At 39.3% G+C, this 12394-nt stretch overlaps 1 protein-coding gene across 7 annotated transcripts in view; it reads right to left on the reverse strand.

Annotated features, from left to right (window-relative positions):
- Positions 1 to 1029: 1029 nt before the first annotated feature.
- Positions 1030 to 12394, reverse strand: part of PIK3CB (phosphatidylinositol-4,5-bisphosphate 3-kinase catalytic subunit beta) — a 184283-nt gene continuing 172918 nt past the window's right edge. For 6 of the 7 annotated variants that reach the window (XM_024245077.3, XM_002814095.5, XM_063722225.1 and 3 more), the window contains 5 exons: positions 10852 to 11019; positions 9720 to 9843; positions 4705 to 4850; positions 3156 to 3288; positions 1030 to 2533 (listed from right to left, as the gene is read on the reverse strand). In XM_024245077.3, the coding sequence (XP_024100845.1) occupies positions 2396 to 2533; positions 3156 to 3288; positions 4705 to 4850; positions 9720 to 9843; positions 10852 to 11019 (709 nt within the window). In that variant the 3' untranslated portion in view covers positions 1030 to 2395. The remainder of the gene's footprint in view (positions 2534 to 3155; positions 3289 to 4704; positions 4851 to 9719; positions 9844 to 10851; positions 11020 to 12394) is intronic. The other variant, XR_002914434.2, reaches the window with a different exon arrangement.

Raw genomic sequence — 12394 nt, forward strand, 5'->3', positions numbered from 1 at the left:
CAATGAAACTTACAATAAAATCACTTACCCAGGAATCTAACAAATGATGTATAATGTAAACACAGAATACTATAAATCATTGTGGATATAAATGAAAGAGAATCTAAATAAATGGGGGTACTCCACTTACATACTTTGGAAAACTCAATATTCTGGAGATGTCAATTTGTCTCAACCTTGTCTACAACTTAATGCAATTTGATTCAAAATTTCCATAGGTTTCTATTTGTGGAACCCAATAAATCTGAAATGTATACTGAGGCATTGTGAGTAAAGAGCACAGATTATTAAAACAGGCTTCTTACTTTCTGGGTTTGAATACTGGCTCCATCAACTACTCTGTGACTATGGGCACGTTACTTAACCCTTCAAAGAAAACAGGAAAGATACAATTTGGTGCCCATGTGGGAAAAACAATTGACTTGAACTTCACTGATTTGGCATGTATTTATCAAGGCCCTCCTTTCGGCTGAGGAGACCCCTCTGGAAAGAATGGTATCCATTTCTTCCTGGCAGCGTTCACCATTCTCCAAACCACTGACCTGCGGCCTGGTTCATGAAATGGTGGGTGGCTACTAGACAAAGATCTCTGAACAAACCTGTCCTTCCACAGTCCTATTCCTGGAAGTCTCAGTGAGTCTACACCAGCCCTGGAAATGAGGAATTCAGGGGCCAACTCCCATCCTCAGCTGAGTTATTTCCAAGGAACTGGACTGCTCCGGCATCTGCCCTGTGAACAAGAGCTCCAAAGCAGCACAGTCTGGCCTTGGCTCAGGTGCCAAGTAACTACCCAGACCTCAGGACACCTCCCATATGCATGGCTCCTTACCTCAGGCTCCCACCAAAGTCCAGGGGGCCTCCTATACCATGCCTGATGAGGCTGGGAAACAAGGGGAGAAGTCAGGGAAGAGGCCATAATAAGCCTTAGCCTATTCCTGAGGTTGGTTTGTCTACTGACTTGGCCATTTCTTGGAGTTCCAGTGCCAAGTTCCAAAGGCCCATTCTACCCATAAAGAAGAGGCTCACCCATTCCAAGAACAGCCGAAACCAGCTCACTCATTTATTTGACTGAGAACATTAAGGAGGACAACAAAATTAAACATTCTTTAATAAAATTCCTATAGAAAACTCAGTCATAGGGCAAATACTCAGTTCTCTTTCCCATATCACCGAGGATTGAGAGCTCCCAATATTCTTTGGAGAATAAGCAGTAGTTTTGCTGGATGTTGCCAGGACTCAGAGAGATCATCCATTTACACACTCAAACCAGTAGTTCCTATTGCACATATTAACATTACTTGCCCCTAGCACCCTAAATATATGGTACCTCAACAAATAACTTAAAGATTTCCATGTGGCATGAAACCATTTCAATTTGAACTAATATCCTTGAAAAAAATCACATTATTACAAGTTTTAATAAATACAGTAAGAAGAGCTGGCATTTTTCTAAAATACTGAATTTCAGATCTGGAGTTTATTCCATAAATAGGTTTCTTTTCATTTGCTTGCTTTCTTGGATACATTTGCTCAAGTATTATTCTCTATGAAGTGAACTCTTTCATAGATACCATATAAAAACTGTATTAATATGTGCCTCATTATAGAAGCAGCTGGAAGAACTGGATCACACAGTTACCTAACTGAAAAGTAACTTAGGAAAAAGCTCTGCTTTTTGTCAAACTTTAAATCACAGGTTGAAGAATACCAAAGAAACATTTATATAGAACTCCCACTAGAAATTTTATAAATATATATGTAGCATATTTATATATATTATATTTGCCTCACCAGTAGATTTTCAGCAAGTCTGGCTGGAATGATGCTATCATGGAAATAAATATTAACAAAAGAATTAATGAGTATCCACAGGTTTACAAGATTTCTTCTGGAAAATAATCATAAATTCAAATTATATTATAATTTGCAGTTTACACAATTTTAAAAGGGAAGAAAGATGCCTTTCTTTTTAGCCTCATTTGGAAAGTAAGAACAGCCACCAACCCCCAGGTGTGGAAAAGTTGTTGGCTGAATGACAATACTTGGTCACAACATTGAAAAGAAGTATTTACACCATTCTGGGAAAGTACCAAATATTAGAAAAAACAAAAACGGAAACAATCCCTAGTAGCATTCCTTGGCGTGCAAAGTCAGCAGGAAATGATTATCCATTGACAGTTTTCATGATAAGTCTTGGAAGCATTCAAAAAGCAGAGGGAATCATCGGGGATTGTTCAGATTAGGTTCTGTGGGATGCCTTGTTCTTAATTTAACTCTGAGTTCCAGGATTTCATTCCCTTTATAACATCTCTAACAGGGTCATGTTCAATTTAGTGCAAGTGCAAAATGAAAATGAAATGAAACCAACAAATACATTAGGAGCGAAGGCTGATCGTTAAGATCTGTAGTCTTTCCGAACTGTGTGGGCCATCCAGTTCACTTTAGTAGTCCAGCTTTCCCTGAGCGCCTCATCAAATTTTTGCTTAAACTGTTTGAGTGCTTCTTCTTCACTCTTCCCTAATGCAAGAGAGTCCTAAAATGGAAGGGGGAAAATATGATTTTATATAACTTTAGTAGAGATGTGCAAATATCAAAGTCTGCAGGACGCTGGATTGGTTGTGCCTCCCCAGCCACCATCAGGCAGCATGCTTCATGTTCTTATTTAAATATCATCTGCAGGAGGCAGAACCCCAAGATAGGGAGATAATGTGACTTCTTCCAAAAGGTTTTTGAAGATGAAAATAATTTATAATTACTGCAAGAAACACAGCTGCTTGCCACTACCACCCAAATCCAGTAAGATGACTCAAGACCTACTAAGACCCTGGCAAGAAAAAGGCAGACTGGAAAATCAAGGTGCCAACCCGCTCCTGATCTGCGGTATTTCAGTAATGTGAGTAAGAAGGCTACAGCCCAATACCAGTCTTCTTTATGCCCCTTCTACTGATGGGAAAATCTTCTGGGTTACAAGCTACTCTTCAAAATTCCTCCTTTATGTACTTCCCAGATTCTTTCCCTCCTGGCTAAGAACCATCTTAGAGGAAATCTGTAGTAGAACTTTGTTCTACTCCCTTCAGCCACTTGAATAAAACAGGCAGCTAAAACTGAGCTCAATGCCCACAAAGTCCAAGAGAGAAGGAAAAGCGGTTTTATACCTTAAGATACTGTATATCTTTGACTGATGTGAGTTCAGGAAGCCCTGCAGTCAACATCAGCGCAAAGAGAGTGATGAAGAGATTCCCATGCCGTCGTAAAATCAGATATGCATCTTCACAACACTGGCGGAACCTTTGGGTGATGTAGCAAACCACATGAGCACAGTGTGAGAGGGGAGAGAGCACATTTCATATAGGAAATTAAGAAAACACAGCTAGACTTTCTATTAGAATAAGAAAATTCCTACTGAACTAAAGGTTCATTTCTGATTTTTACTTCTGTGAAAATTGTCCCAGGACTAAAATCTACATAAAACAATCAATCTCTCTAACATCACAAATATATTTTTCAAAAACAAAACTGAATAGAAATTCTATGACAAAAGGCTATTACATTTTTTAAAATAATCTAGACTTTTTAATTCTATGAGACACAAGAACTGATTATTAAATCAGTTATAATTATAATCCACAAGGATTTCTGAACATACTTCTGGGTTCTATATTTGTGGTCTGATTCCAGAAACTAATTTTTTTAATGTCCCCTCAATCAGTGTCAGTGCTTTTGTTCCTTCCTGTCATCCTGCCTTCCCTCTCTCTCCTCTTCAAGATGGTCCTTCAAGAGGATCATCCAATGTTTTTTTTTTTTGAGATGGAACCTTGCTCTGTCTCCCAGGCTGGAGTGCAGTGGCACGATCTTGGCTCACTGCAACTTCTGCCTCCCAGGTTCAAGCAATTCTCCTGCCTCAGCCTCCTGAGTAGCTGAGATTACAGGCGTGCGCCACCACACCTGGCTACTTTTTGTATTTTTAGTAGAGATGGGGTTTCACCATGTTGGTCAGGCTGGTCTCAAACTCCGACCTCCAGTGATCTGTGTGCCTTGGCCTCCCAAAGTGCTGAGATTACAGGCGTGACCTACCACGCCAGGCTGAGGACCATCCAATCGTATCCCCTTATTTTGCCAAAGAGAAAACTAGACCCACTGAGGTATATTCTGCAGAAACCCAAACAGAACTATAAAGGATAGTGACAATCATTTGTTAAGTATGTGTTGGTTACATGATGTGTCTCTAACCATCATAGTAGCCCTTAATTTCATATTTTTGTCCTCATTTCAAGATGAAACAAAGGCAAAAAGACAAGTATTATGCTTGGGAACATGTAGGTAGTCAGTAATAGATCAGAGATTTAAAAATTTGCCCTAAATTCTGGTTCCCTTACTGTACTCCATACATAATGACAGCAGATGTCTTTTCAGCATCTTCCTATCAACTGTCTTAATAGTTTCAGAGAATGTTCTGAAACAGGTAAAAGGTAGTATATTATTGGAATAAAATAAAATAACTATTTTAAATTTCTAGTATTCTGTTTCTCCTGAGAATTTCTGAACCAGCACAATAATCTGACGGGCAAATTCCCCCAAAAGCTTCCTATAATCAGACTGAATATCTCCCAGATCCAAATATATCTCAGCTAAGAAATGCTGGTCCACCTGGTCAGATAAGAAAATGTTAGAAGTGTTCAGCCTTGGCACGAGGGCAGTACTCACCGGCCAAACTTTTCTGTATTTCCTGTTTTTCCTTGTTGAATGACATGGATGAAATCATAGGTAAGAATAAAAGGCACTCGCTCCCTTTTAATGCCAAACTTAGATTTGAAATTTCCAAGAATGTGTCCAAAGTCAATGTGGAAGAGCTGGAAAACAAATGGGATTTAATTTCCTTCATTTTTCTGGTGGGTTCCAAATATAAAGGCAAAACCTCCATAGTCCTAGACCCCCAGGAACTATATCCATCCTCATCTGAGCCCTTCTCCCTCTGTTTATAGCCCACTGAGTCAGGTGAGAAGAGACCATATCTAATACTCTTAAGACTTTTACAATCAATAATAAATAACCCTGATATTCAACTGTAGATATCTAGTGGAAAAGGAGACTCTTTAGAAAGAAAAATACATCCAAAGAATTAAAATGTCTGATTTTTAAAAAGTCAAATAGTTCTATAAAACATAACAAGAAAAGAGTACAGGTTGGGTGTGGTGGCTCATGTCTGCAATCCCAGCACTTTGGGAAGCTGAGGTAGGAGGATCACTTGAGACCAGGAGTTCAAGGCCAGCCTAGGCAACATAGCGAGACCCCATCTCTACAAATGAAGGAAAAAATTAGCCAGGCATAGTGGCACACACCTGTAGTCCCAGCTACTCAGGAGGGTGAGGTGGGGGAATTGCTTGAGCCTAGGAGGCTGAGGCTGCAATGGGCCATGATGATGTCACTACACTCTTGCCTGGGTGATAGAGTAAGACCCTGTCTCAAAAAAAAAAAAAAAAAGTATATCCTTGCCCTACTAGCTGCCCACACTGAGTGCCACTCTTTAGAGGTAACTTCTTACTCTTCTCAGTAGGTGTTTTTCCTGATGTCTGCCTCCATTTTTCTAAATAATACGTTTATATTTATTTTTGCTCCCTAATTGTATATTACTATTCTTATTATGGAAGATAAAGATTTAGTACTTTTATGCTAACATAATGCTACACACTGTGGCACATTATGTCATAATTTCTGGTTACATCAATATTCAGTGTTTTTATTTTTCACATGTTGTTCACCTTTTTTCCTTGAGAAAACTGTATGCATGTATTCATTCATTCATTTAGCTTAGTGTTTTATGACCTTAGCATTAATTCTTCCCAAACTCTCCTTAAAAATCTACAAATCAAACAACAACAACAAATCTACAAATCATTTTCAAAACTGTTTTCCAGACAGTCAGGTAATCTACTGGTTTCTAGCTGGGCTGGTTGTTCTCTGGTGCTGCTGCAGAGCCATCATCCTGGGCCTTCCCTTTGCTCTTCTCCCATTTGGAGCCCGTTTTCTGTGTCCCACATCACATTCTCTTTTGGTTGAGACCAGGGTTTCTCAATACTGGCACACACTGACATTGGCCATATAATTCTTTGATATGGGGTTCTGTCCTGTATGGGTGTTTAGCAGCATCCCTGGCCTCTATCCACTAGACTACTCCACCCCCCAGTTATGACAACTAAAACTGTTTTCACATATTAACAAATGTCCCCTGAGGGAAAAATCACCCCACTTGATAATTACTGGTTTAGGCACTTGTTTTGGTAGATGTCCTTATTCTGGCAGCCTCTGACAAGTTTTGTGACCCTGCAAGTTGGAAAAATGTCTTCATTCTACCCTTTATACTTGACTGGGCGTGGTGGCGCGCGCCTGTGGCCCCAGCTGCCTGGGATCACGCCACTGCACTCCAGCCTGGGTGACACAGCAAGTCTCCGTCTCAGAAAAAAAAAAAAAAGTTTGGTTATGGAATTTTAGGTTAGAAATCATTTTCCCTCAAAATTATGAAGGCTAACGTGCACTGTCTTATAATTGCCAATGTAGCTATTGAGGAGCCAAGTCATTTTGACTTCTAAACTCTGGTATGTGGCCTGCTGTGTCTCTGGGAAAGTTTTAAGACTTTCTCTTTATGTCTGATGCACTGAAATTTCATAGTGCAGGTCCTTAGTAAGGGTGTTTTTCTTCCATTCTCAGAGAATTTTTGTGCTATTTTGACTGGATATTCATGAACATTGGCTCTGGGAAATGTCTTAGTATATTATTTGCTTAGTAAGTGCCCTTCTTTCCTCTTTTTTTTTTTTTTGAGATGGAGCCACGTTCTGTCGCCCAGGCTGGAGTGCAGTGGCGTGATCTCGGCTTACTGCAAGCTCCACCTCCAGGGTTCACGCCATTCTCCTTCTTTCTGGAATTCCCATTAGGACCTCTCGGGTTCACGCCATTCTCCTTCTTTCTGGAATTCCCATTAGGCTGAGAGTATACCTCCCTGGACTAAGTCTCTATTGTTTCTGGATCTTTTCTCTATTTATCATATTTTTTTGGAGATATTAAGGCATGGTGGATTAAAAAAAAAGAATATGAGCCAAACTGCCAGGGTTAAAAATCCTGATATGTCTACTCTCTGTTGCTTTAATATCCTCACTTGTAAAATGGGGCTAATGCCACCACTCTATAAGGTTGTCATCAGGCCTGAAGGCATTAGATTATATATAAAGCACTTACAACTATGCCTGCCACAAAATATTTACACTATTTCTATTTTAACTTTTTGTTTGTTCCTATTTCTAATTTTCAAGACCTCTACGTGCTGATTGTAAAAAACAGAATCCTATTATTACTTTAAAGATACAATGTATTTTTTTGCTTTGATTTTTAAAATCACCCTCTGTTTACTGCAGTTACCCTGTTTTCCCAGAGTTCTTTTCTTTTCTTCCCTATTTTGCTTGTTTGGTTTCTATCTTTCTTGGTAGAGGTTTCCCTTAAATGTCTGCTAATCCAGTAGAGAGTAGAATGGTGGCTGCAGGGGCTGGGGAGATACTGGTCAAATAATACAAAATTTCACTTAGGAGGAATAAGTTCAACAGATCTGTCTTACAACATGGCAACTATAGTTAACAACAATATATTGCATTCCTGAAAACTGCTGAAAGAGTAGGTTTTAAATGTTATCATCACAAAAAATGATAAGTTATGTGAGGTAATACACAGGTCAGCTCAATTTATCAAGTCCACAATGAAGACATATTTCAAAACAATATGTTGTACATGATAAACATATACAATTTTTGCCATTTTTTAAAAGTATATTAATCCTTAGCTGACCATTCATATTTAACAATGAATCACTAAAAAGCTGAATGAAAATTCTATGTACATTGTAGGCTTGCTTGTTGATTGGTGGACTTCCTTGTAGAGAAACTAGGGAGAAATCTCAACTGTCAGATCTGCAGGACTTTTCAATGGAACCAATCAGATTTCTAGAATACAATCACGCAGTCTCTTGATGAGGGTCAACTATACATCTGGCTGCCACTGTTCTTAGAATAAAGCAAGTGGAAGTGGCTGCAGATTGTACCATTTACTATGCCGACTTTCACTCCCTCTCCATTTTTAATACGGGACCCTTTCTTGTAGTCTCTGCAGAAATAAGTGTGCTTGAGTCAGAACCAGTTTCTTCAGAGAATAAATCTATCTCCTTCTTGGCATAGGGAAGGGGACTTGAGTGCCTAACTGTTCCATATATAAACTGCCAACTAGTTCCGTTTCAGCCTCTTTCTATATCCCTCCTTGAACAGTATACATGGTGCCTCTGATTCCAGAGCTTTTATGACACTTGCGTACCCCTTTACAAGTACTGACTTTCTATTTTCTCAGTTCTGCTAAGTCACTGCCACTTCTCTATCTCACTTTCTATCACCCCGAAGTCTGGTAATATGTTTCACCCACTGTGGCCTATTTTCCTGTCATCTTTGACTTCTTGAGTTTATATATTTCTTAATTCCTTATTATTGTTTTAGAGGTATATAAGAAGAAAATGGAGATAAATCTAAGTGTTTAATGTGATTGGCCGGAAGTCCAAGGGACTCCTTTTAAGTATGGACACAAGATTCCTCAATCGTACATGGTGCATTCATGTATTATAGTGCATTACAAATTCATTCCACATCAACTTTCAAAGCCCAGGCCAGAACTAATCCAGATTTCCCAGGAGATACAAAACTGTGGGTCCCTCATAGAACCAAAGTTCACACAGTGACCCAGAGAGATTTTCATTCTAGTATGCCTCTAATGTGGGAATTCCTAGGGGGGCTAAACTGAAAAATTATCTAAGATATCTCATTTGTTTTTGCTTAATATAAAAAGTGTTTACAAATATGTCACTCTGAAAAATGAAATTTTCATTTGAAAACTTAAGTACTTTATAAACAACACGGTCTCGATTCCCTAGGTACCCCAGAATGCTATTACTCACACGACTGTTCTCCCTTCTCCCATATATGATTAGGTATGATGTTCTAAAAGAGAAAATAACTCAAGTGGGGTTCATCCCAACTTTTTTTTTTAAGCATTGGTAATCTTTAAATTTAATACATCCAGTACATTATCTGCTCCTTCTGTTAGGTACAAATGTATCCCAAATACTATTTCTTATATTGAAAGAACAGGCCACTTTAACTACAAAATTTTTTTCAATAATTTTTTTTGAGATGGAGTTTCACTCTTGTTGCCCAGGCTGGAGCGCAGTGAGGCGATCTCGGCTCACTGCAACCTCCACCTCCCGGGTTCAAGTGATTCTCCTGCCTCAGCCTCCCAAGTAGCTGGGATTAAAGGCGCCTACCATCATGCCTGGCTAATTTTTATATTTTTAGTAGAGACGGGGTTTCGCCATGTTGATCAGGCTGGTCTCAAACTCCTGACCTCAGGTAATCCGGCTGGCTCGGGATCCCAAAGTGCTGGGATTACAGGCGTGAGCCACCACGCCCAGCCTTCAGTAATTTTTTAAACAAATAAATGCTTACCATCAAGCAAGCAAACAAACGAATACACGTAGTAGACTATATATGAAACGAGAGGTGGTGAGAAATTGAAGTAAAGACAAAGATACGACACTGAGAATCACAAAAGAATCTGGCTGAGTTGCACAAGAGATTATGCTATACATAAGTAACAGCATTACTAAGGCCCTTGGCAGATCCTGAGGAGCAGCTCACCTGGCCAGTTTTTTTGACCATGATGTTGTCACTATGTCTGTCACCAATGCCAAGGACATAAGAAGCTACACAGTAGCCAGCACAGGACAGTGTAAATTCCTCAATGGCTCGGTCCAGGTCATCCCTGAACAAGAGAAAAGAATAGAAGCAAAAAAGGTTTTCAGCCTCCAAGCGTGCAGAGTGAGACCCAAACCATACCTCTGTTTCCTTTTTAATTGTGAGGAGAACACAGAGCTGCCAAAAACATATGAGAGAACATGTGGATCAGCCAAGGGGAGTGTGGGTGGTCTTCACAGGGGCTGGGCTGAGAGAGCTGCGTTCAAAGACATTAAATAACTGGGCCTTAGACATTCAAACATCCTGGGAGCTGTGTTTCAGTGGGGCTGTGAGTAGGCTCATGTTCACAGTACTTAGAAGAGACCATGGCTTTGCTAGATCATGCTGGGGGTTGGGAACATTTTTGTTAGTTTTGACCAAAGACTGACTACAGTTTCATGTTTAACAGTTAAGCACTGCAGTTTCAACCATTTAAGTCACTGATTTCAATTAGAAGTAAGTAAAAGAGATTCCCTGGAGACAAGGCCTTAAGATCAAAATTTGGAAACTGATTAGCATATTACAAGTTCTCAATAAAATGTGTCTGACTCTGAAGTCTTTAGCCAAAAATACTTGCAGACCACTTCCCCCTCACATGTGAAGTTCTTTTATTTCCTATATATTAGTGCTTTTCTAACACCATAGCCATAATTCCAAGCACTGCATTTTTTAGTTTGGAGAAATCACAATCTACAAACTCATTAAAAACTCACTTAAGTTCATATATTCACATAATTAGAGAAGCTGATGCACTTGAACAAAGAAGGCTTCAATATGTTATCTTTAAATACTTAAATTCATAGATTGTAACTTTACTGCAGGGCTCCAAAATTTGATTTAGATAAAGTAGAATTCAACATTCACCATCTACAAGACTTTACGAAGGGCTATGTGTCATTTTGTTCTATCAAGAAATGAAGCAATAGATAAAAAACACTAATATTTCCTCTAACACACTGCTGACTTCTATTGGGAGCATATAGTATTTATTTGGCTGTTTGTACAGAAAAATGATAATCAAACAGAATAAACTAACCCAGAATTGTATTCTTTAAGCCAGTTCAGAAGGGCATCTTTGTTGAAGGCTGCTGCAGCAGCCACATTGCTACTGTTCAGCTGAATGTCAGCAATTGTTTCAGAGGTGCTCACAACTTCAATGAGGCCAGAGCGATCTCCTGTTGCTAAACAGCCATAAGGCAACATCCTGGCAGGAAAAAAATGGGCATAAAGAGTCATATTTTCCTTAAAATGAAACATTAATCTGGTAAGATTTTCCCTTTACTTTTTAAAAAAAGTTTTCTTATTATTGATATACTTGCCATTACTATATTATTGTCATATGGAAAAACACAAGTTCTACCAAAGTAGTAAATCTCTTGGCCAACAGAAGGAGTAATTTACAAGGACTCCAATGTGCCAATTACATATAAAATTTTTTGTCTAATTATTCTGGTGAAACATTCTGTTTGCTTGTGTAGGTGGACAGAAATACATTGGATCAAAGTCTTTCACTCTTACTCTACATTTTGGGGAAATAAACTACTCTTTATGGAATACCCAGTAAGTGCCATGTGCCAGACTAGCCACTACACATATTTTCCTGGTTAAGGGAAACTCCATCCTTCTGGTGGCACGATCTCAGTTCATTACAGCCTCAACTTGCCAGCCTCCAGCCATCCTCTCACCTCAGCCTCCTGAGTAAGCTGGGACTACAGGCATGCGCCACCACGCCGGGCTAATCTTTAAAAACTTTTTTTGACACAGGGTTTGGCCATGTTACCCAGGCTGCTCTTGAACTCCTGGGTTAAAGTGATCCTCTCACCCCAGCCTCCCAAAGTGCTGGGATTACAGGCATGAGCCACCACACCAGAGCAGCAAAAGCAATATGACATCAATGGGTTTTCATGCTGACTTCTCATTTCTTGAGTTGAGATTTTACCTCCCCAATTGGATTGTAAACTCCTTGGAAACAGCAACTTTAACTGAAAAGAGGTGACTGGGTATTTACAAAGGACTAGTCATCTGTCAGAAAGATGAGAATTGATATTCTAACTAGACCAATACATTCTGAAAAACAGATTATCAATTAAATGTTTTGCTCAATTAATAGGTGGCAGTTTGCTTTGATTTGCACTTATTTGATGCCTAGTAAAGATAATTATTCTCAGATCTCTTTTGGCCATTTTTTTTTTAAGAGTCAGTGTGTCTCTTTATTGCCCAGGCTGAGTGCAGTGACACGATCATAGCTCACCACAGCGTCAAATCCCTGGGCTCAAGGCAGTCCTCCCTCCTTTGGCTCCAGAGTAGCTGGGACTACAGGTGAGTGCCACTACGCCTGGCTAGTTTTTTAATTTTTTTATTTTTTGTAGAGATGAGGTCTTGCTTTGTTGCTAAAGCTTGTAACTCCTGGCTTCAAGTGATCCCACTGCCTTGGCCTCCTAAAGCGTTGGGATTACAGGCATGAACCATTGCACCTGGATCTTTTAAGCATTCTAAGATTTCTTTTGTGGCTTAGCTATTTACGTTCTTTGCCTATTTATTAGGGTTTTAGACATTTTCTTCAGTAACTTATATGAGCT

Source organism: Pongo abelii, chromosome 2 (genome assembly GCF_028885655.2).
Source record: "Pongo abelii isolate AG06213 chromosome 2, NHGRI_mPonAbe1-v2.0_pri, whole genome shotgun sequence".
Classification (NCBI taxonomy): Eukaryota; Metazoa; Chordata; class Mammalia; order Primates; family Hominidae; genus Pongo; species Pongo abelii.